The 27,702-nt window shown below is 33.1% G+C and overlaps 1 protein-coding gene across 1 annotated transcript in view; it reads left to right on the forward strand.

The window, feature by feature from the left end:
* Positions 1 to 27,702, forward strand: part of LOC124540759 (hemicentin-1) — a 476,965-nt gene that overhangs the window by 30,146 nt on the left and 419,117 nt on the right. The window contains exon 2 of the mRNA XM_047118466.1: positions 23,144 to 23,325. Coding sequence (XP_046974422.1) covers positions 23,259 to 23,325 — 67 coding nt within the window. The 5' untranslated portion in view covers positions 23,144 to 23,258. The remainder of the gene's footprint in view (positions 1 to 23,143; positions 23,326 to 27,702) is intronic.

Consider the following 27,702-nt stretch of genomic DNA (forward strand, 5'->3'; position numbering starts at 1 on the left):
TCTGTCGGAAAACAGGATTTAGAGATCGTACATGGAAACTGGAACCTAAATGGTTGATCCACTTATTTGAGTCGAGATGGCGAGATAATTGTGCGTTGATACTAAGGCAAGCACTTGTTGATTGTTCATGTGCTTAATTTGTCTTTTTAATTCATCTCGAGCTTAACAGTGAAGGAAAACATTATGAGGAAACCTGCATGTGTCTAATTTCCTAGAAATTATGCCACATGCGTATTCCACCAATCCGCATTGGAAAAGCGTGGTGGAATATGTTTCAAACCTTCAAAAGAAAGCATTAACGCAGCAGTGGGAAATTTACAGGCTGCTGTTAATTAAGCATAAATGGTATCATAAAGAGTTTGATCCTGCGCCTAAAATAAACAAAATAAATAGATAAAGGTTGATTCCAATTAATAAATGAAGAGAATATTATCCTTATTATATCGATGATTGGAAGCTTCGAAGTATTATTAGAAGCGTCAGTCATAAGGTATAAGGCTGTAATACATATGGAATTTAATTTTGTTTCACGGACGGACTATTAATAGAGTTAAATAAGACCCTCGGAATTGCTTCGGGCCGAACCTTTTGCCCTTATGTTGTCAATTTAATATGTAGCGTCCTGTTCTGTAATTAAAATAATTAATATATTCATAGCACCAATGTTCAAGAAACTAACTTTGTTTATATTAAAGGAATATTTCAGTGAGGCCTCTAGTATAATGCGGTTAAGCTGTTTTGGCCCGTCGATAATAATATTTTATGGAAATTATTATTTTTCATTTGGGTGCCTAAGTAAATAGGGGGTAAATGGGGGGGTGGGTCATTTGTTGTCCCCTAGAAGTGAGTTAATTCGCTTTGGGGTAATGATCAGAATTACTTTCATTTGGTGAGGTTTTGTGCAAACCCGACTGAGTAGGTACCACCCACATATATTCTACCGTCAAGCAGCAATACTTGCAATTGTTATGGTGGGTAGGTGAGCCAGTATTACTTGCTACAGTTATAATGGATATAATATCTTAGTGACCAACTTTGGTGGATTGGATCACGTTATTGATGTAAGGTATAGTTAATGCTTCTTACAGAACCAATTCGCGATGGTGACCACTAACCATGAGATAATGATTTGGACCACCTACATCCAACTATCTTCAAAAAACTAAAAAATCACCAGATGATAAGTAATTACCATCGTATCTATATCATCAAGTTAAACATCTGTGGTCCTAACTCCTAGATGAGCCCACGATCTCCAATCAAGAAGCATGTTTTCAATCCACTAGTCCATTCTTACCGTGGAAGGACCCCTCGTAATATCTAGTATCTTCAAAAAACTACTGTCGTTGAAATACTTAACAATTTCGAAACTGCGTCCCCATTTTAAAATATACACAAAACCTTTGTCGTCTCTTTGTTGCGATTCTCACTGACGGCTTTTTTGATATTTATAAAAATGAAACGTTCCACTAAAAGGCTATGTCGAAATGAATTGTTGCATGACCAGCACCGAGCAACTTTCTATTTATCTTAGGTGGATGAAAATCTCTATAGAAATGGGAATGTTTATCTCTATACGTTAAAAGATAATAAAAGATAAGGTTAATGTATGAAATAAATTTTAAGTTCACAGAAATACACTGTTTGTTTTAAGACTATGAATTACAATAATTAAATATATAAATAAATAATTAAACAATACGAAGTAACGACGGCACCACAAACACCCAGACCCAAGACAACGTAGAAAACTAATGAACTTTTTCTACATCGACTCGGCCGGATCCAACCCGAGACCTCGGAGTGGCGTACCCATGAAAATCGACATACACACTTTTTGATGTAGTTATTAGTAACTGTAATTCTAGGAATTTGTATTGTATTACGTGCAACTCAGAAGACAGAATGAAAGGCTGTTGCATTGGAAAATTTGTTTCAAAACTTTGCAAAAGAATTATTATTTAGCTTCGTATTAAAATCATATTTAAGAGTTATTATGATTTCGAATAAATTACAAAAACTTATTTTAATCGTACAAAAAGGATATATTTAATTATCAAAAAGAGGAGTTACAAATGTTTATTATATTGAAAGTATCACAAAATCGGAAAGAAATGGCTGAGACTAATGCTTACGTTTTACATAAAATGCAACCAATCACAATTCCAAGGCACCTGTGTACCAGTTGGTCAACTATTTTATATTGGTTACGGTACAAGCTAAAAGCTATTGCTTTTAGCTTGTACCGTAACTATGTTTAGTTACTTTTGTGTGTGTGTTACTATGTTTAGTTAGTAAATATGTTTAGTTGAAAATTGTAGTTGAAAATAATTGGAATATATTCCACAAAACGTATAAAGTGCGAGCTGATACACAATTGGTAGAAGTTCATCCGATAGATTTGGATGTACATGATTTTGTCTTTCACACATGATTCTCTGAATGATACAGAAATGTAAGAAATTAATGACACTAGATCCTTACTAGTCTTTAATAACTAATACTATTTTTAATGTTTTGTTTATTTTATACCGTTTGTTGATAGATATCGCCCAACTGAGAGGATCTGTGCGAGAAACAGATGGGATATTTCTTTTCGTATGACAGGCAAATGAAAAGCAATACTATCCTTACATTTCCAAAGTTCCATTACCTTGGGCACGAAGATGTTATGTCTCTTGTGACTGTAGTTACACTTGCTCAACCTTGAAACCGGAACACAACAAGATTGAGTACTGCTGTTTTGGACGTAGAATTTCTGATGTGTTTGGTACACATCAGAAATTCTACGTCCAAAACAGCAGTACTCCAAAGGACCTTGAAGAAAATGAATCTTAAAAGGCGTTTCATTTCTATAATTTAATATTATTTCAAAAGCCGCTGGATTTGTTTTCACCTTCAATATGCATATAAACATTTAATCGCTTCAGCGCTTTACTTGTGGAACAGCTTACAGAGCGGTATTAGGATTTGTGGGTTCTGTCGACTCGTCATATCCAATACTTTATATCCTTATTGTAATTGAAATATTAGCCTTATTAGAAATTATTCTGTAATCAATGTTAGATTTGTTAAGATAATTAGCTTGGTATGTTTTAGCAAGTAGTAGTTAGTTAAGTAACTCTGTTTGTCTATATATCTTTCGCTCTTTCACGGCCGAACCGCTGAATCGAATTTTATAAAATTTGGTATGAAGCAATCTTGAACTCCAAGAAAAGGCTACTTTTTTGCCTCACACATGACAACCAACACACTAAAACGCGAAAGAAAACGCGGGCGAATACTATAAATAAATCACGACGATGGAATTAGTACCTGTTGTTAGTATTCCTTGATTTTTATATTTTATACTATTGTCATCCCTAATACACTAGCCTACCTGCTACAGGCTATATAAGGTGTGCAATTCCAAGACAAGGGTCCACTTATCAGCTCGCGCTGGACGGTCATCATGCTGTCGGCACGATAGATAATTAATATTTCGCTAATTGTTATTATCGACAGCCAGTTTAATAAAAGTTATTGTTAAATTCTTTATTTTGTTACAACATAAAATAAGAGTGTTTTGTTGGTAGATTATTTTTAATAAATTACCACTTCTGATTCTTATACCATGTTATTTATTGAAAAGAATTTATAGTGAATTTGATGTTAACAATCCATGGAATCAATATTCTGTTTATGTGTGTTTTTTTAATGTAGGAGTTTTTAATCTGTTAATTATGAAATTAATTTAGTAATGGTATCACTAAATTTAATCGGTAATAAATAACAGTTGCGGGTAAAACACGATTTTATCAATGTGACTTATGGTCATCGTGTCCACCCCAATGAGCTGTAACTCGATGGTTTTCGAGTAGCCATTGAAAAGCATCACTATATATCTCCTACAGTGGCATCATTCTAGGTTGAACTACATTTTTTGTTAGGTTGGAATTATTGGTGGCAAGGCTACCTGCAAACCTGCTTCGGTGGATTGCATTTATCACAAAATCGTCATCAGCAATGCTTAGTATCGTTGTATTCCAGTTTTAGGGATGATTGTGCCTATCGATCAATCTATCAATCAAACTAAACTTTATTCAAGTAGGCTTTTACAAGCACTTTGGAATCGTTTACAATTAATGAAGCTACCACCGGTTCGGAAAGTTGATTCTACCGAGAAGAACCGGCAACAAAATCAGAAGTTACTACTCTTTTTTAACGTTTAAAAATACCGGCCACAAGGGATTATACGCCTGTTGCTTTTACAATTTAAAAAATATATTTTTTGTTACAGTGTCCAATATATACAGGCAGTTGCAACTACTAACCATCAGCTACCCCGGTTTACAGTCTACCTATATAAGAATAGAGAAATATGTATTGTCATCAAAACATTATCAGCTAAGATTATCAGTTAGTTCTTTTAATTTACAGGCTTTCATTTTACAACTATGATTTAATACACTAGAAGCTCACGAATTAGATTCACCAGTTACCACTATCACAATTGTTACAAAACAATACCAACTTCCCTTCAAAGGGAGAAAGGCCTTAGCCCAGCAGTGGGAAATTTATAGGTTGTTGTTATTGTTATATATTTCGTGCTATTATATTCATTTGAAGCTATACCATTTATGGGCGGCGCAGTATGCGTCCTGAATCCGTTGCGCTCGTAGCAAATTCTCGAAGTGTTTGAACCTGTCCGGTCAGCTAGACCATATATATACCACATATAGGACCATATATAGGACGCACACATGATCAAATGCGTTACTGGCTAAACCACGTGCGCAGCGAGCTGCCAGTCAAGACGCTTAAGCTGGAATCCGATTGTTCCTTTACCGTTGATTTTCCTTATTTCATTTAGATACGTCTTTAAAAAATTTAAACAAACCAAACCAAATTAATTATTATTTAAACGATACAACTAATTAGTATATTTTATGAAGTATTATTACACTTTACACTTTGTATATTAAGCATTATATTTTTAATCTGGCAATACTAACATTAACAGATACTCGTAGTGGCGGGAAGATTGTTGCTTGTATATATATTTTTAGCTGCGTATCAAGTAAATCATTATTTAAAATGCTTAATAAGTTATATAAGAGAACCTAATAAATATGATTTTCTTTCTGAGATAGGAGAAAGTTCTTATAGTAGAACATTGGCATTTGGCATACAAATTATTTATTTCAATGCCAATCCAACAATCATTTATTCATTACAGCGAATATTCTTTAGCATGAATGTTTTATTACCACTATCTAACACGATTACTATCCCCTATTACAGGAGTGGTAGAAATGTTCCAAAGCTCTTGAAGAACATCGTTTAGACCTGTAGCATTGACAGGTAAACAGGTCACCTACCTAAATGTCAATTCGCACGCACGTGCAAGTTGCTTATGATTTTATTATTTTGCCATTTCGATTAATTAATTCGCTATCGATATTTGCTGCACCATTAAGTTACTCAATCGAATTAATTAAATCAAGGTAACGCAATATCATATTATAATATGCACTGAATTGATGCCGGAATTCAATACATCACGTGCGTAATTAACATATTTATGAAATAACTTCGATATAATGTTTGGTGGTAACCGATTAGTTCGTGTTATAGCGTGTTTATAATTCGATTCACATTATTTTTAGGGTTACATACCCATCCGTCCGTCTGTCTGTCACCAGGCTGTATCTTAAGAATCGCAATAGCTAGTAAAGTAAAGTAAAGTAACAGCCTGTAAATTTCCCACTGCTGGGATAAGGCCTCCTCTGCCATTAAGGAGAGGGTTTGGAACATATTCCACCACGCTGTTCCAATGCGGGTTGGTGGAAAGCACATGTGGCAGAATTTCGATGAAATTAGACACATGCAGGTTTCCTCACGATGTTTTCCTTCACCGCCGAGCACGAGATGAATTATGAACACAAATTAAGCACATATATATAGTGGTGCTTGCCTGGGTTTGAACCCGCAATCATCGGTTAAGATGCACGTGTTCTAACCACTGGGCCATCTCAGCTATTTTCGATCGCTAGACGTTTGAACTTTTCGCAAATTATATATTTCTGTTGCCGCTATAATAATAAATACTAAACATGAAATAAAATTTTAAAGGGGGTTACCGTACCAGAAACTTCATTTTTTGGATATTTTCGCTTGATATTGTTTAACTAGTCAGTGGTACAGCACCCTTCGTGCGCAAATCCAACTTGCACTTGTTCTAATTTATTAACTTGCATATGTTGGCAAACTGTAAATACATTGGAATCTACTACTATGGAATACTTTCAGATTCCAAGCTGTTATTGAAAATTTTTCAATAGAAAAATACAATTGCTGCCCATCTGTCTAACACGGCATTTAAATCTGGAACCTTGGCCTTACATCTACTATAACGTGATGCCAATGAACGAATACTTTTCGCACTTAAAAAAATAAAAACAATTATTCTATCATAATCGTTCCATCGCTTTGTTAGTATATAATAAGAGCTAGAAATTATTCAAGGGTTAATATACTAGTTTATTTTTAATTACTTGTGGTTGTTTGCGGTTCTTTGGCGGAGTCCACATTCCTAACTAGTTCAACCGCCACCATAATAAGCGACATACACAACAACATAACTTCTGCTCGGATTAGCTATGTCTAATAATTTATTTGTTTCGGCGGAAGAATAAAAAAGTGTTTTACTTTAAATTTAAATTTGAAATTGGTATTATTTAATTCTAAAGATTTGCTTTCATAATTTGTCCTATTAGTTTTATTGTACCTTATCTTTTTTGTGTTCAACATTTTTTTTTTTAAGTAATAGATGGAAGATCTTTGGCGCTGTAAAAAATATCAACCATTCCCACAAAACCGATGGTCACCATCCAGATAAGACAAAGCTGTGGTGACCACTGACCATCACGTGGTACATTTGCTACCTATAAAAAAAAATGCGTATATTGCTAATTATATAGTGGTGCTTGCCTGGGTTTGAACCCGAAATGATCGATTAAGATGTATGCGTTCTAGCCACTGGGCCATCTCAGCTCATACATTTTATTAAACGTCAAGTAATATTTCCAAATGAAAATGACTTTAATATGTAAATAGTCTTTAGTGACGTATATCTGTTTAGGTTTTGTGAACAGTGCAATGTCACTCTGATCCGACGCCAGTTACCAAACAGATCTGCCGAAAAGCAATCATTATTCATATCAGCAATCACGGTCAACTGTCACTGTTACCAATAATTCCTACGTAACGGCCTATTTGACAAATATATTCACATAATGTGATGGTTTCAAAGTGTGACCCGTTTACAATATATCGATACGATTAATATTTATTGTAAATAAGTGAAACTTCTTTAATGTTAATTTTCTATATAGTCTAGAAACGAATGCCCTTTAACTTATGCAACAGAGTTGCATACGATTTATTTTTAAATCAAAATAAAACATCTTTATATGCAATGAGTGTAAAGTTTCAAGGTCGGATCGGTTTTCGAACTAAATCGACTTAGTTCCGATTTTGATTTTTAAATTATTTTAGCTTTGAAACAAAATGTGACAAATGCCAGAAAAAATTACTCTATTTTTAAATAGTCACGTAAAGTTACAAGTAATTATATGACAAATCACAGCACTGAACGTTGAAATACTGGGCACTTATCTGAAATTACTCGGTTAACATTCAATAAGCACCTGTACTGAAACCACGCCGGACAATCGTGACCCAGACTTTGTATACAATACAGTGACTATTTTTTACTTTCGGTGAAAAAAATAAAGTTCCATACCATATAACCCTACACAATACCAAACCATACGTACCATTGAGTTGAATTTGATACCATATAGTCTTGTTGATATGATGCATACATTTTTTTATTGTGATTGTTACTGTCTCACTCAAATTAAACCAAATCAAAATATACTTTATATGAGTAAGCTTTTACAACCACTATCAACTTGTCATTTAACAACTATATTAAGTGAAGTATATTCAACCGAGAAGAACCGACAAGAAACTCAGTAGTTACTCTTTTTCAACATTTAAAAATACAGTTATGTTAGTTAACTATGTATGTAATAGGTACCTACTCCACCTTAATACTGAAAAAAATAAAGTTCCATACCATATAACCCTACACAATACCAAACCATACGTACAATTGAGTTGAATTTGATACCATATAGTCTTGTTTTGGCCCGTCGATAATAATATTTTATGGAAATTATTATTTTTCATTTGGGTGCCTAAGTAAATAGGGGGTAAATGGGGGGGTGGGTCATTTGTTGTCCCCTAGAAGTGAGTTAATTCGCTTTGGGGTAATGATCAGAATTACTTTCATTTGGTGAGGTTTTGTGCAAACCCGACTGAGTAGGTACCACCCACATATATTCTACCGTCAAGCAGCAATACTTGCAATTGTTATGGTGGGTAGGTGAGCCAGTATTACTTGCTACAGTTATAATGGATATAATATCTTAGTGACCAACTTTGGTGGATTGGATCACGTTATTGATGTAAGGTATAGTTAATGCTTCTTACAGAACCAATTCGCGATGGTGACCACTAACCATGAGATAATGATTTGGACCACCTACATCCAACTATCTTCAAAAAACTAAAAAATCACCAGATGATAAGTAATTACCATCGTATCTATATCATCAAGTTAAACATCTGTGGTCCTAACTCCTAGATGAGCCCACGATCTCCAATCAAGAAGCATGTTTTCAATCCACTAGTCCATTCTTACCGTGGAAGGACCCCTCGTAATATCTAGTATCTTCAAAAAACTACTGTCGTTGAAATACTTAACAATTTCGAAACTGCGTCCCCATTTTAAAATATACACAAAACCTTTGTCGTCTCTTTGTTGCGATTCTCACTGACGGCTTTTTTGATATTTATAAAAATGAAACGTTCCACTAAAAGGCTATGTCGAAATGAATTGTTGCATGACCAGCACCGAGCAACTTTCTATTTATCTTAGGTGGATGAAAATCTCTATAGAAATGGGAATGTTTATCTCTATACGTTAAAAGATAATAAAAGATAAGGTTAATGTATGAAATAAATTTTAAGTTCACAGAAATACACTGTTTGTTTTAAGACTATGAATTACAATAATTAAATATATAAATAAATAATTAAACAATACGAAGTAACGACGGCACCACAAACACCCAGACCCAAGACAACGTAGAAAACTAATGAACTTTTTCTACATCGACTCGGCCGGATCCAACCCGAGACCTCGGAGTGGCGTACCCATGAAAATCGACATACACACTTTTTGATGTAGTTATTAGTAACTGTAATTCTAGGAATTTGTATTGTATTACGTGCAACTCAGAAGACAGAATGAAAGGCTGTTGCATTGGAAAATTTGTTTCAAAACTTTGCAAAAGAATTATTATTTAGCTTCGTATTAAAATCATATTTAAGAGTTATTATGATTTCGAATAAATTACAAAAACTTATTTTAATCGTACAAAAAGGATATATTTAATTATCAAAAAGAGGAGTTACAAATGTTTATTATATTGAAAGTATCACAAAATCGGAAAGAAATGGCTGAGACTAATGCTTACGTTTTACATAAAATGCAACCAATCACAATTCCAAGGCACCTGTGTACCAGTTGGTCAACTATTTTATATTGGTTACGGTACAAGCTAAAAGCTATTGCTTTTAGCTTGTACCGTAACTATGTTTAGTTACTTTTGTGTGTGTGTTACTATGTTTAGTTAGTAAATATGTTTAGTTGAAAATTGTAGTTGAAAATAATTGGAATATATTCCACAAAACGTATAAAGTGCGAGCTGATACACAATTGGTAGAAGTTCATCCGATAGATTTGGATGTACATGATTTTGTCTTTCACACATGATTCTCTGAATGATACAGAAATGTAAGAAATTAATGACACTAGATCCTTACTAGTCTTTAATAACTAATACTATTTTTAATGTTTTGTTTATTTTATACCGTTTGTTGATAGATATCGCCCAACTGAGAGGATCTGTGCGAGAAACAGATGGGATATTTCTTTTCGTATGACAGGCAAATGAAAAGCAATACTATCCTTACATTTCCAAAGTTCCATTACCTTGGGCACGAAGATGTTATGTCTCTTGTGACTGTAGTTACACTTGCTCAACCTTGAAACCGGAACACAACAAGATTGAGTACTGCTGTTTTGGACGTAGAATTTCTGATGTGTTTGGTACACATCAGAAATTCTACGTCCAAAACAGCAGTACTCCAAAGGACCTTGAAGAAAATGAATCTTAAAAGGCGTTTCATTTCTATAATTTAATATTATTTCAAAAGCCGCTGGATTTGTTTTCACCTTCAATATGCATATAAACATTTAATCGCTTCAGCGCTTTACTTGTGGAACAGCTTACAGAGCGGTATTAGGATTTGTGGGTTCTGTCGACTCGTCATATCCAATACTTTATATCCTTATTGTAATTGAAATATTAGCCTTATTAGAAATTATTCTGTAATCAATGTTAGATTTGTTAAGATAATTAGCTTGGTATGTTTTAGCAAGTAGTAGTTAGTTAAGTAACTCTGTTTGTCTATATATCTTTCGCTCTTTCACGGCCGAACCGCTGAATCGAATTTTATAAAATTTGGTATGAAGCAATCTTGAACTCCAAGAAAAGGCTACTTTTTTGCCTCACACATGACAACCAACACACTAAAACGCGAAAGAAAACGCGGGCGAATACTATAAATAAATCACGACGATGGAATTAGTACCTGTTGTTAGTATTCCTTGATTTTTATATTTTATACTATTGTCATCCCTAATACACTAGCCTACCTGCTACAGGCTATATAAGGTGTGCAATTCCAAGACAAGGGTCCACTTATCAGCTCGCGCTGGACGGTCATCATGCTGTCGGCACGATAGATAATTAATATTTCGCTAATTGTTATTATCGACAGCCAGTTTAATAAAAGTTATTGTTAAATTCTTTATTTTGTTACAACATAAAATAAGAGTGTTTTGTTGGTAGATTATTTTTAATAAATTACCACTTCTGATTCTTATACCATGTTATTTATTGAAAAGAATTTATAGTGAATTTGATGTTAACAATCCATGGAATCAATATTCTGTTTATGTGTGTTTTTTTAATGTAGGAGTTTTTAATCTGTTAATTATGAAATTAATTTAGTAATGGTATCACTAAATTTAATCGGTAATAAATAACAGTTGCGGGTAAAACACGATTTTATCAATGTGACTTATGGTCATCGTGTCCACCCCAATGAGCTGTAACTCGATGGTTTTCGAGTAGCCATTGAAAAGCATCACTATATATCTCCTACAGTGGCATCATTCTAGGTTGAACTACATTTTTTGTTAGGTTGGAATTATTGGTGGCAAGGCTACCTGCAAACCTGCTTCGGTGGATTGCATTTATCACAAAATCGTCATCAGCAATGCTTAGTATCGTTGTATTCCAGTTTTAGGGATGATTGTGCCTATCGATCAATCTATCAATCAAACTAAACTTTATTCAAGTAGGCTTTTACAAGCACTTTGGAATCGTTTACAATTAATGAAGCTACCACCGGTTCGGAAAGTTGATTCTACCGAGAAGAACCGGCAACAAAATCAGAAGTTACTACTCTTTTTTAACGTTTAAAAATACCGGCCACAAGGGATTATACGCCTGTTGCTTTTACAATTTAAAAAATATATTTTTTGTTACAGTGTCCAATATATACAGGCAGTTGCAACTACTAACCATCAGCTACCCCGGTTTACAGTCTACCTATATAAGAATAGAGAAATATGTATTGTCATCAAAACATTATCAGCTAAGATTATCAGTTAGTTCTTTTAATTTACAGGCTTTCATTTTACAACTATGATTTAATACACTAGAAGCTCACGAATTAGATTCACCAGTTACCACTATCACAATTGTTACAAAACAATACCAACTTCCCTTCAAAGGGAGAAAGGCCTTAGCCCAGCAGTGGGAAATTTATAGGTTGTTGTTATTGTTATATATTTCGTGCTATTATATTCATTTGAAGCTATACCATTTATGGGCGGCGCAGTATGCGTCCTGAATCCGTTGCGCTCGTAGCAAATTCTCGAAGTGTTTGAACCTGTCCGGTCAGCTAGACCATATATATACCACATATAGGACCATATATAGGACGCACACATGATCAAATGCGTTACTGGCTAAACCACGTGCGCAGCGAGCTGCCAGTCAAGACGCTTAAGCTGGAATCCGATTGTTCCTTTACCGTTGATTTTCCTTATTTCATTTAGATACGTCTTTAAAAAATTTAAACAAACCAAACCAAATTAATTATTATTTAAACGATACAACTAATTAGTATATTTTATGAAGTATTATTACACTTTACACTTTGTATATTAAGCATTATATTTTTAATCTGGCAATACTAACATTAACAGATACTCGTAGTGGCGGGAAGATTGTTGCTTGTATATATATTTTTAGCTGCGTATCAAGTAAATCATTATTTAAAATGCTTAATAAGTTATATAAGAGAACCTAATAAATATGATTTTCTTTCTGAGATAGGAGAAAGTTCTTATAGTAGAACATTGGCATTTGGCATACAAATTATTTATTTCAATGCCAATCCAACAATCATTTATTCATTACAGCGAATATTCTTTAGCATGAATGTTTTATTACCACTATCTAACACGATTACTATCCCCTATTACAGGAGTGGTAGAAATGTTCCAAAGCTCTTGAAGAACATCGTTTAGACCTGTAGCATTGACAGGTAAACAGGTCACCTACCTAAATGTCAATTCGCACGCACGTGCAAGTTGCTTATGATTTTATTATTTTGCCATTTCGATTAATTAATTCGCTATCGATATTTGCTGCACCATTAAGTTACTCAATCGAATTAATTAAATCAAGGTAACGCAATATCATATTATAATATGCACTGAATTGATGCCGGAATTCAATACATCACGTGCGTAATTAACATATTTATGAAATAACTTCGATATAATGTTTGGTGGTAACCGATTAGTTCGTGTTATAGCGTGTTTATAATTCGATTCACATTATTTTTAGGGTTACATACCCATCCGTCCGTCTGTCTGTCACCAGGCTGTATCTTAAGAATCGCAATAGCTAGTAAAGTAAAGTAAAGTAACAGCCTGTAAATTTCCCACTGCTGGGATAAGGCCTCCTCTGCCATTAAGGAGAGGGTTTGGAACATATTCCACCACGCTGTTCCAATGCGGGTTGGTGGAAAGCACATGTGGCAGAATTTCGATGAAATTAGACACATGCAGGTTTCCTCACGATGTTTTCCTTCACCGCCGAGCACGAGATGAATTATGAACACAAATTAAGCACATATATATAGTGGTGCTTGCCTGGGTTTGAACCCGCAATCATCGGTTAAGATGCACGTGTTCTAACCACTGGGCCATCTCAGCTATTTTCGATCGCTAGACGTTTGAACTTTTCGCAAATTATATATTTCTGTTGCCGCTATAATAATAAATACTAAACATGAAATAAAATTTTAAAGGGGGTTACCGTACCAGAAACTTCATTTTTTGGATATTTTCGCTTGATATTGTTTAACTAGTCAGTGGTACAGCACCCTTCGTGCGCAAATCCAACTTGCACTTGTTCTAATTTATTAACTTGCATATGTTGGCAAACTGTAAATACATTGGAATCTACTACTATGGAATACTTTCAGATTCCAAGCTGTTATTGAAAATTTTTCAATAGAAAAATACAATTGCTGCCCATCTGTCTAACACGGCATTTAAATCTGGAACCTTGGCCTTACATCTACTATAACGTGATGCCAATGAACGAATACTTTTCGCACTTAAAAAAATAAAAACAATTATTCTATCATAATCGTTCCATCGCTTTGTTAGTATATAATAAGAGCTAGAAATTATTCAAGGGTTAATATACTAGTTTATTTTTAATTACTTGTGGTTGTTTGCGGTTCTTTGGCGGAGTCCACATTCCTAACTAGTTCAACCGCCACCATAATAAGCGACATACACAACAACATAACTTCTGCTCGGATTAGCTATGTCTAATAATTTATTTGTTTCGGCGGAAGAATAAAAAAGTGTTTTACTTTAAATTTAAATTTGAAATTGGTATTATTTAATTCTAAAGATTTGCTTTCATAATTTGTCCTATTAGTTTTATTGTACCTTATCTTTTTTGTGTTCAACATTTTTTTTTTTAAGTAATAGATGGAAGATCTTTGGCGCTGTAAAAAATATCAACCATTCCCACAAAACCGATGGTCACCATCCAGATAAGACAAAGCTGTGGTGACCACTGACCATCACGTGGTACATTTGCTACCTATAAAAAAAAATGCGTATATTGCTAATTATATAGTGGTGCTTGCCTGGGTTTGAACCCGAAATGATCGATTAAGATGTATGCGTTCTAGCCACTGGGCCATCTCAGCTCATACATTTTATTAAACGTCAAGTAATATTTCCAAATGAAAATGACTTTAATATGTAAATAGTCTTTAGTGACGTATATCTGTTTAGGTTTTGTGAACAGTGCAATGTCACTCTGATCCGACGCCAGTTACCAAACAGATCTGCCGAAAAGCAATCATTATTCATATCAGCAATCACGGTCAACTGTCACTGTTACCAATAATTCCTACGTAACGGCCTATTTGACAAATATATTCACATAATGTGATGGTTTCAAAGTGTGACCCGTTTACAATATATCGATACGATTAATATTTATTGTAAATAAGTGAAACTTCTTTAATGTTAATTTTCTATATAGTCTAGAAACGAATGCCCTTTAACTTATGCAACAGAGTTGCATACGATTTATTTTTAAATCAAAATAAAACATCTTTATATGCAATGAGTGTAAAGTTTCAAGGTCGGATCGGTTTTCGAACTAAATCGACTTAGTTCCGATTTTGATTTTTAAATTATTTTAGCTTTGAAACAAAATGTGACAAATGCCAGAAAAAATTACTCTATTTTTAAATAGTCACGTAAAGTTACAAGTAATTATATGACAAATCACAGCACTGAACGTTGAAATACTGGGCACTTATCTGAAATTACTCGGTTAACATTCAATAAGCACCTGTACTGAAACCACGCCGGACAATCGTGACCCAGACTTTGTATACAATACAGTGACTATTTTTTACTTTCGGTGAAAAAAATAAAGTTCCATACCATATAACCCTACACAATACCAAACCATACGTACCATTGAGTTGAATTTGATACCATATAGTCTTGTTGATATGATGCATACATTTTTTTATTGTGATTGTTACTGTCTCACTCAAATTAAACCAAATCAAAATATACTTTATATGAGTAAGCTTTTACAACCACTATCAACTTGTCATTTAACAACTATATTAAGTGAAGTATATTCAACCGAGAAGAACCGACAAGAAACTCAGTAGTTACTCTTTTTCAACATTTAAAAATACAGTTATGTTAGTTAACTATGTATGTAATAGGTACCTACTCCACCTTAATACTGAAAAAAATAAAGTTCCATACCATATAACCCTACACAATACCAAACCATACGTACAATTGAGTTGAATTTGATACCATATAGTCTTGTTGATATGATGCATACATTTTTTTATTGTGATTGTTACTGTCTCACTCAAATTAAACCAAATCAAAATATACTTTATATGAGTAAGCTTTTACAACCACTATCGACTTGTCATTTAACAACTATATTAAGTGAAGTATATTCAACCGAGAAGAACCGACAAGAAACTCAGTAGTTACTCTTTTTCAAAATTTAAAAATACAGTTATGTTAGATAACTTTGTATGTGATAGGTACCTACTCCACCTTAATACTGAAGGAGCATGTTATATAATTTATACTAATATTATAAATGTGAAAGTAACTCTGTCTATCTGTCGCTCTTTCATTACCTAACCACCGAAAAAACAAATTTCATTAAATTTGGTATTAAGCAAATTTGAATTCCTAGGAAGGACATTGGCTACATTTTGCCTAACACATGACAACCAAACCCCTAAAACGCGAAGAAACAGGCGACAACTAGTATTACCTATAAACGAGACTTATTTTTATAAATTGTTAAAGTGCGTTTTGTTGGCGTCAGTTAATTGCTAGATAAGCTTCGCTTCATAGATTCACCGTGTCTAAATTTAGCCTGATGACGTGACAAGCGGGAAGCTCATGCTCCTGCAGTTCATTAAAATGCAAGGTTACAACGAAACGGTATCGTGTAAACGTCTCAAAACCACTCGCTCCGAGCACAAATATATTAAAGATTATATAGGTCGTGCATCGTATCGCCGGCGTTCTATTATTTATCATCTGTGCATGAGCTCACCGCCCGAGAATTGTACATGAATTTTATGATGGAAGTACTATTCCAAGATTAAATAATTATATTGTGAAAAAATTATAGCATCCTGTCTGATTATTATTTTAATTACATCAGGGATTTAGTTACATATTCCCGAGCTTAACATATCGACCCGGCTTTGCATGAGTGCAATACTGATATTAAATATACTACAGAATTTGTTTATTTATGACATCACACGGGAAACTAATGAAATTATCAGTATTTCTTTACTATATTGTCTATGTATTGTGTACGAAATCCTTCCTCTCGAATTACTCTATCCATTAACAAAAAACCGCATCAAAATCCGTTGCGTAAATTTAAAGATCTAACCGTAATGATAAGAAAGGTACTGAAGTAGAGTTGCCTAATCGTAAGTGCCACCAAAACCAATAGATATTTGGTCGTTTTGGAAATGGGATATTATGACCTTGGTAGTTATACTAACAGAACAATACTAAGTATTTATACTTGACGTGTTTTAATACGTCATCAGTGCTGGTACTAAACCAAACTTACTTGGACAAAGTCCTAAACTTTATATTAACTAATTACATTATAACACTTTACGATATAAAAATACAATGTTTATTTATTCGTACCAATGTATGTATACAATGTATCCAAAATATGACACACCTGAATTTTATTTAAAGGTTGTGGATTTAGGGGCATGTATTATGTACTGATTCTTTATATACTTGATTTCTGTTTGTAATAACTCTGTCTGGAATACATTGCTAGCCTTCTTTGAATATACGAGTAATCTTCCGATACTTCACATTCATTGTAAGCCTAACTTCGAAAAATAAATTTCGATCACACAAACCGCCACCGCAATATTAAACTCTGAATGGGTCATTAATAATGATTGTTGATACTCTCGACCGCAACAAGTTTAAATATTCAATTAATTTATTTTTTGACAATTGATTGTTATTAATAAGAAAAACCAAAATTATTGTCATTGTTATACGGTGCTTATCTGGGGCACATTTTCTTTTATGTCTATAGAATTGGACTTTGAACTTTATATATATAAATATAACAACCTTTTTTTATATAAACCGGTTCAAGTAAGTTCTTTTAGATGAAGCTCTCGTGCTCGCAAGCGGACGGCAGCGTTTCACGCCATTCGTCGATTGCTCGAATTTCCTATGTCTTCCTAAACTACATTTTTACTATATTTATTACTATTATTTTAAAACAACATAAATTTCCCACTGTGGGACTAAGGCCTCTTCTCCATTCGAAAAGAAGGTTTGGAGCACGCTTCTCCAATGTTTGTTGGAATCACATGTAGTAGAATTTCGTTTCAATCCGAGATTATCGGTTCAGATGTACCCGGTCTAACCACTGGGTAATATCAGCTCTTTTGACGTGATGTATTATAGTATTTTATTTATCTACTTGTATGCAATTGTTCTTTTTGCTTGTTTCAATACAGCTTTTTTTATTCTAAATTGATAATAAGTACACAATGCACTAACACAACTTGACCATACCTTTATTATTTTAATGCAATTTATGTATTAATGGGTACTGATAACAAAAAAAAACTAGGCGAAAATAAGAATAATCAATATAATATTAAGGTAAAGAAAGTAGCAGTCTACAAATCCTGACGCTGGACTAAAAACCCAGCTGGACTCAAGATGTTTTCTTCACAGGAAGAGATAAACTATAAATTGACCTATTATAATAATTGTGGCGCTGTACGAAACCAAAGCGCGGATACTAAATAATTGTCTATGAAACCGGATAGAAAGGTTATTATGGTTATTTTGAATTGTTAGGAAATTGTAACTACGGAACGGAAGGCTACCGTTTAATGCAAAAGTTTTCACAGACCTTATTTTGCAAAGGCAGCGTGATTTTGTAAGGCCAGCGTTACTCACGTGTGAAATTTTGAAATGCGACTCATGATGGTTTTAATTTTGGCCCAGTGGTTAGAACGCGTGCATCTTAACTGATAATTGCGGGTTCAAACCTAGGCACCACTGAATATTCATGTGCTTAATTTGTGTATATAAATTCATCTCGTGCTCGGCGTTAAAGAAAAGCATCACAAGGAAAGTAGCATGTGTCTAATTTCATAGAAACTCTGTCATGTGTTTATGCCATGAAACCGCATTGGAACAGCGTGGCATATGTAAACTTTCTCCTCAAAGGTAGTGGAGGCCTTAGTCCAGCAATAGGAAATTTACAGGCTGTTGTTATTATTGTATTCTATACATTTTTTAATTATTACACTCCAATTTACGCTCCCGTTTTGCGGAGCTTCGAGTTTCTTTTTACAGAGCACTTCGTTGTTTGAAGTCATATGATATTTATAGCAGTAGATATTTATAAATATATGAAATGTTTCAATAAAAATGAATTAAACTTTACACTTATTACCTTAAAATTTATTCCTGCGTTGATCATATGGCTTCAATACATTTGAAGCTTCAATATATTTTGGGCCATACCAGGGTCGACTTATTTGAAAAGTTTATGAATCCTACCTATTAATTCATTTTAACACCAGTCAAGTACCATTCCCACGGCCATAAATTACAATGTAAGATCATTTATATATACCAAATAAAGATATGGAACCAAAATTGATCCCTATGAAACTCCCATTCTAAATACACACCTAGCAGTCTGTCTTATGATGTTCATATTTGTGTTATGATACACAATTATATCAAGACCTACCTTTAATAATATAGTGATAATAATAGATAGAATACATTATATAAAAACATTCGTGTGTCCTACAATCGAACTCTTCGTAAAAATCTAAATAATTCGAAATAGAATACCAAGAATCAAGAATGTACAAATATATTTGTGTGATTTTCTCTCCTGCGTATATGTATATGTCTTAGCAAACCCGCTTCAATGTAGACCTCTAATGAAAACTTCGTTAATCCAAAACTTTCCCTGAAAAGGTATTTAATTTGGGAGATTCATAGAATTATATTTTAACTGTTGAGGATAAAATGTTTTATCAGAAACCAAATTAAGTCTAAATTTACAAAACACATTTTCAAAAAAGAATCCCTGATATAAACCGTCCACATTTTAACTAGGTAAAATAATCGATTTATTTTTCTACGAAAGATTTTTATCGTAAGCTAGTAACTGTCCGTGGCTGTACCCGCGTGTTAAAATACAGGTAAGATAATCTAACGAAATATTATAGAAGACGTAAACACCAAATAAATAATTTATACATATTTTTAGCAGCCAGAAGGAAGCGCGGTAATACACAAAGAGTATCACAAACAAATACTGCAAACTTTAATAATAAAATAACATCAAGTCAAATCAAAATGGCGCACGTGACCTTAATCACGACAAACCCCAATTACCACCATCGTCCGTACCACCGATAACCAGACAAATCTCACAATACTTCCGAGTTATTTTTCCATCATATTATTGGCGATGCATAAAAACTCCTTTCATATACATGAAAACTCCTTACAATATATATAATTAAAAAAGAAATAAACCAACTCTATCAATAAGACAATATAGAAATAAAAATATTCCTTATTCAAGCAGTCTCATAATACATCCATTATTGAATTATCATGATACAAAATGAAATGTACAGCTACTTATCCGTTCGGAAAATATATTATATTAAATAGAATCGACAAGTCGCTCAGTAGTGGCTCTTTTTCAACAGTACATACGTAATTGGATACCACTGCGCTATTAATTATCCTGCTTGAAAATCTATAAGAGCGAACTCATTTTTTATCTTTTATTATAATCTTTTCCGCGTACGTTTCATTAACTAATCTTTTTAACGTGAGATTTAAATTAATTATTCTTTATTTAAATTAAATAATAACTTTACTATACTGTATTTAGAAATTCAGATGAATAAATATAAATATAAATATATGAGACAACATCACATACATTACTCTGATCCCAATGTAAGTAGCTAAAGCACTTGTGCTATGTAAAATCAGAAGTAACGACGGTACCACAAACACCCAGACCCAAGACAACATAGAAAACTAATGATAATCTATATTGACTCGTCCGGGAATCGAACCCGGGACCTCGGAGTGGCGTACCCATGAAAACTGGTGCACACACCATTCGACCACGGAGGTCGTCAAACATTAATTCAGAATGTGTCGTGAACGTGTCATAAAAGTAACAAGCAATTCACATATTACATATGATAACAATATGAAATTATACTTACAAAGTGACCACTTACCATCAGGTGGCCCAACCGTCCGCCAACCAATAGCATAAAAAAAGTTTAAGCATGCTCCAACTGTGTTTTTTTTGATTCTTTTCCCACTGTGCTATATCCTAGAGCAAGCATGTGTGTGCAAAACAATGTACAAATTTCACCACTGGCCTTGAATTTGAACCTAGGACCTCTAGATTTATTAACTTATAGACTTGACCAGCGAGGTTAAATAAAACACAAGTAAATATATATAACCTTATATAGATTATATAACATTCCGTGGTCTACATTTACGCTTCACGTTTTAAATGTTGGAATTGTAAACAAATTATATAAGGTCAGTGAGCAGAGGCAAACAAAAATTAAGGCTTTTTCTAAGCGTTAGCTTTCTATGTAAATAAATTTATAAAAAGAGTTTATTTATATTTAAATAAGGAAATAACAATAGGTGTTGAATTAAAGCGTTAACACGATACCGTTTGCAGATTCATTTTATTTTAATTTCACACTTGGTGAAATCGAGAGCAGAAATGACCCAGTGGACAGAACGGGTGAACCAATGGACAGAAAGCAACACTGAACTGTCATGTATTTAATATGTGTTTATAATTCATGTCATGCTTGATGGTGAAAGAAAATATAGGAAACCTGTGTGTGACTAATTTCATATAAATTCTGCAACATGTGTATTCCACCAACCCGCATTGGAGCAATCAGGAATATGCTCCAAACCTTCTCCTCCAAGAGAGTAGGTCTTAGCAAAACAGTGGGAAATTTACAGGCTGTTGCTGTACTGTATGTACTTATAAACTAGTCTTAGTTTTTCGAATCAAACCAGTCTCAGAATTGATAAGATTTTGCAACACACAAAATAATATACAGATATATCAACAGCAAATATGATATGAATATATCTATATGTAAAATACCAATCACAAACATAATTGCCTGTCACAATCAGAATTCAAAGTCAGTAATCATCAACTAGCAAATGATTTCTGTTAACAGGATATCAGCTGAGCAAAACTGAGCATAGTTAATGGAAAATTTTGATTAAATATAGGATTAAAATCCTTGAGAGTTTTAATTTACGCAATGTACTCGTTTTATCTGGTCAGTGTGACGCCACGCCAGGAATAGCCTTAGTACCAGCAATGCGTCTATTTATGTCCGGGTAACATTCTTCAGAGCTTTGAGCTTTCAGACCGCGCGGAGCTTTTTATCGAAGAGTGAAAATATATTTTTTTTATTTTATATAACTTAAATTATTTAACAATTTAAAAAAATAAATGGAATTCCTTTTTTAAAAAAGAAATTATTATATAACTACACATGAAATATTAAATATAAATATATCGACAAAAACAACTTGTAAATTTCCCACTGCTGGCCTAAGACCTCCTCTCCCGTTGAGGTGAAGGTTTGGAACATATTCCACCTCGCTGTTCCAATGCGGTAGGTGGAATGCACATATGGCAGAATTTCGATGAAATTAGACACATGCAGGTTTTCTCACGATGTTTTCCTTCACCGTCAGCCATAAGATAAATTATAAACACAATAAAGCACATATAAATTGTGGTGCTTGTCTGGGTTTGAACCCGCAACAATCGGTTGAGTTGCACGCGTTCTAACCAATGTGCCATATCATATGTGCATTTTTATTTATACATATATATTAATACGTGAGCGAGTAATCGTAAGTTACGTTCAAAAACATTATTAAATTTAAATAAATGTCTCTGATTTCTTTCCAAGAACGATGTTTTCTTCATATTCTCAGTTTCAAAAGCGCTTCAAAGAAATTTACTAACAATATCCGGAGGAAGCAACATTTTTTCTCGGCTAATTGTCGAATGACGGCTTTTGACGGTCCTCGTTATTTGTTTGAAAAATCTTTGCCATTATTGTATAGGAATATGTTTATTTCGAGGACACTTTGTATTACATCAAGTATTTACTTAAATGAGGAAAACATATATACTTATTACGTATCAAAATCAATATTTGTTCTATATCACATTAAATGTTGATTATAAATAATGAAAAGTTGTTTTAAATAAATTTTATTAAAAAAATATCAAATACAAAGTTAAGCCAATTACAATATTGTATTTGAAATTATGCTTTATGTAGTTTGAGATACGGTTTGATTTCTTTTAAATGAACAATAAAATATAATTGTAGAAAATTACAAATAAATTTAAATTTCGAATGAGACCATTATTGATGAAAAAGATACATTTATATCACTTAATTAATAAAGAGAATCGATAAACACATGTTTATAAGTTAATTTACCTCTTTTTTATAATATTCAGGACAACAAATGCACTTTTTATATTTAAATAAATAATATGAAATGAATGCTAAGAAAACAAAAACAACGATGAATGTAAAAGAAAACTTCGAAACTTTTAAAATAAAATTGTACCATGTAGAGTCTGGATAAGTAAATAGTTTTTGTTAAACGGAAAGTGCTTTAAAAATATATTTTTTTCTTTTTCAGATCCCGCGGTTTGAATGACGAAATGAAATAAAATCCGAGCTCTAAGTGAAAACCACTGTGTGTCAGTGTTGTAGTGCATTTCTGTAATGGTGTGAGTGAGCGTCACATATACACGATGGTGATGAAAATTTTGCTAGTTTTGCTGACGGTCGTCGCTTGTCACTTCGCCGCCGCTGAAAGAGGTACGTTTTTATTTGTCATATTATTTATGATATACGGTTATATTTGGTTCGAACTGGTATGAGAGTCAGTTTTAACTAGTTCTAACCGGATTTAGAATAAGCAGAAAAAAATTCAATCCAGTCAAGTTTTCATCACTTATATGTAAAAGGTCATAAGTTTAATTCGTACTTTATACTTTTCCAATAAAAATGTTTTATATACTTGCATGGGTTCACCCATACATTAACATAATTTCATTGTATGTACACATTCATAAGCATATAATTGAGTCAGTATCAATAAAGCGTTTAAACAAACAGGTCGTTCTCATTACCTAAACGCGATACTCACAAACCACCTGGCCTCCATAAAACTATCAATTCTAAATGGTGTGTGGTACCAAACCCAAATATCGTTTTGGTCCTTCGAGCCGGATCTGAACCAGCGACCTATATGAAATAATGTATGTCATTTATTTATAATTAAAAGATATGCCTTGTCGATCGACGATATATATTCTATTAATAAATGATAATGTACGCAAAAATATGTAACTCAAATAAATATCGGCCGTAGGCGTTCTCCTTCGTAACATAATTGTTATAATTACTACAAAATGTTTCGTATTTTTTAAAACAAAAATATGAAATAAAACTTTTGTTCGAAATTCGTTTAATGATTTCGCAACGAAATTGCGTATGAATAAATACTGCGGTGTAATTTTAAAATAACAAGATTTTATTACATTTTTTATAACTAACGTCATATATATTTTTAAAATTATAAATATATAAATACTCTTTCACTTATTTCGAGAAATTTCATATCAATAAAGTCCATTTCACGAGTATAACTCCTTCGAAACAAAATACTCGAACCTTATTGGTCAATGTGTACAGCTACAGATAAGTGAGACGAATCAGGCGTGAAAGGCAATTCTAAGAATTGATTTAGTCAATGAAAGTAACGCATATTAACCAATGGGTGCACAAGGGATTGCCTTTGGGAGCTCGTTTTCAACCGACTTCAAAAAGGAGGAGGTTATCAATTCGTCTGTTTTTTCTTTTTTTTTTTTTTTATGTTTGTTACCTCATAACTTTTCACTGGGTGGACCGATTTTGATATTTTTTTTTTTGTTTGAAAGGTATTGCTTCCCGTGGGGTCCCATTTTTTTTTATTTTTTTCCGATGATGGTATCCATATGAAAACGACATAAGTCTTAAATTTGCATTATGTATATGCGCGACAAATAGGTGAATAACTGAAAATCACGTTAACCAATTTTGATATTTCTTTTTTTATTATAAAATATATACTTCAAGGGTAATTTGGTGAAGCTTTGGTAAGGTTCTGAGCACAGGATCCATGGCAAAGTAACGGAACGAAAAGGAACGGAACAATTCTGAGGAGCACGTTAGCGATACTCGGTCGAATCTTTTATTTATAGGTTATTTGGATATTTGAGTCACCTTCCGTATTGTGGTGGTGGTGTTTATGTAATTATCATAGTCGAATATTATAATCAACTAGCTACCCACCCCGGCTTCGCACGGGTGCAATACTGATACTAAATATACTACAGAATTTGTTTATATACGACATCACATCGCAAACTTCTAAAATTATCAGTGTTTCTTTACTATATTGTTCATGTATTATATACACAAACCTTCCCCTTGAATCATACTATCTTTTAAAAAAAAACCGCATCAAAATCCGTTGCGTAGATTTAAAGATATAGGAACAGAGAAAGCGACTTTGTTTTATACTATGTAGTGATGGAACTCCTATACGGCTCGCAGTTAGGGTGCGATATGGGGCAGAATTTCTTACTATCTTTAATCAAATTTTGTGTATGTGATGTGATGTCATATGATGTACGAAATATAGTTGGTCTTTTTCAAAGTTTTTTTGCTGAGTTCGATTACAGCTCTTTCGAGGGATCCTTGTAGTTCACACCGCGTGACGTATTAAATCCGCATTTTCGAAAGTCTATTTTTGCTTTATTCGCAAGTTTCCTTTGAAATTGTCCTCGAAGTAGTTTCTGACTTATATAAACGGAACGCTTAATCTATCCATATTAAAAAAAATTAGTTAGTCAACATCAGCTTCACTTAAAATCAAAAAATAAATAAAATTTTAACAAAAAGAAAAACCGACTTCAAACAAAACACTATTTTAAAACAAATGAATATGCACGAAAAAGTAAGAAAAATAATTGCGTATTCAACATATTTTTTAGAGTCTTCCTAAGTTAAATGAAATGAAAAATATTAGACTACTTAAAAGTCGATTAACGATTATATCATGTAGTTATAATTATTGTTATATTTGGAGTCGGTGTCAGCCAATAAAACCCTACAGTATATCTATCAAAAAACATCACGAGAATACTTTAACAAATATGTTTTTTACAAATTACCTTTTACACAATAATATACTGGATGGCACCGTGGCTGACACCGGCTCCAAATATACCAATAACTATAACTACATGATATAATCGTTAATCGACTTTTAAGTAGTCTAATATTTTTCATTTCATTTAACTTAGGAAGACTCTAAAAAATATGTTGAATACGCAATTATTTTTCTTACTTTTTCGTGCATATTCATTTGTTTTAAAATAGTGTTTTGTTTGAAGTCGGTTTTTCTTTTTGTTAAAATTTTATTTATATTTATAGGTTTTTTGGATATTTGAGTCACTTTCCGTTTTTTGATAGATATACTATAGGGTTTTCTTGGCTGACACCGAATCCAAATATAGCAATAACTATAACTACGTTATATAATCGTAAATCGACTTTTAAGTAGTCTAATATTTTTCATTTCATTTTACTGAGGAGGACTCTAAAAATATGTTCAATACGCAATTATTTTTATTACTTTTTAGTACATATTCATTAAGATAGTGTTTTGTTTGAAGTCGGTTTTTCTTTTTGTTAAAATTTTAATGGAATATAAAATAGGTACATACACCGAATTCAGACTGCAGAAGTTAAGGATTAAGGTTCAAACCTGGATCTATAAAAACGTTATTGGTTTTTTTGTGAAGCACGCTTGAACTCCAAGGTACATAGCCTGTGTACAATCGGGGTAAGAAAAGGTTCATCACCTTACGATCTATTTTCGTGTGCTCAGTGTGAGGTAAGCAATCTGCTTTACCGATCGAGAATGACATATTGCGTCGCAATGATTTGATGTTTAGATCCAAAAGGTACTAAGAGCTTAAGACTTGATAAAGGAATTAATTTTAAAATTGACGAAGGTTTTCTTACTCTGACTATACCTTACCTGCCTACTTCTTATGCCGAACACTAATGATAAACCCATAAAACACAAGTGAAGGTCACGACTAGTAATTGTAGCTAGTGAATAAAGCAAACAAAAAATCCCATATATTTTTTAACATATAAATAGTCAATAAAGATTCCGTAAACGCGATAAAAATGACGTATTTTTTATAACAGTTTTCTGAACGTAACAAAAAGATAAAAGAGCGAAATCAAATGGTATCCCTTGGATAGATTATAGTCGGAGCAATCAATCAAGCACCGAAAAGGTTCATTGTGAGCGCTATAATAGATAATGTTAAAAGTTATAGATGTCATTAATCATTTCGTTTGTTGTAATAACGCCATCTTTATATACTTTTTATTTATTTTGAAATTTAAGGTGGCTTACGTTTCTTATAAATCCAAGTAAACATTTGATTATTGATGATAAAACTTTCAAAGTCGAATTTGAGTTCGAAGTTACATCTTAGAAAATATATTTATTGAATAGCATGTACTTTATTTAATATAACAAAATAATAACAACAACAACAGTCTGTAAATTTCCCACTTCTGGGCTAAGGCCCGCTCTCCATTTGAGGTAAAGGTTTGAAAGATATTCCACTACGCTGTTCCAATGTTTGGTCGAATACACATGTGGCAGGATTTCTATAAAATTAGACGCATGCTGGATTCCTCACGATGTTTTCCTTCACCGCTGAGCACGAGATGAACTATAAACACAAATTAAGCACATGAATATTCAGTGGTGCTTGCCGGGTTTTGAACCCACAATCATAGGTAAAGTTGCACGCGTTCTAACCGGTGGACTATTTCGGCTCTTGGGTTGGTGAATAACCAAGAGCTAAATATTATACGACATATGCAGACTTCCTCACGATATTTCGCTTCATCATCGAGCATGAGATTTATACTTATATAATAAAATAACATTTAATTTGAGTAAATTTGATGATGAGTTTGTTTTCCACTTTGAGTCTTGAAGCAGACCGTGCTCTAAGTACCTTAGTTGCACTTTATTTCACGATTTGTTTTTCACAACAAACAAACAATATTGTAACTTAAACAACATCAACTGTTGCGACATCTCTTAAGATCGTT

The sequence above is a fragment of the Vanessa cardui genome, chromosome 26 (assembly GCF_905220365.1).
Source record: "Vanessa cardui chromosome 26, ilVanCard2.1, whole genome shotgun sequence".
Lineage (NCBI taxonomy): Eukaryota > Metazoa > Arthropoda > Insecta > Lepidoptera > Nymphalidae > Vanessa > Vanessa cardui.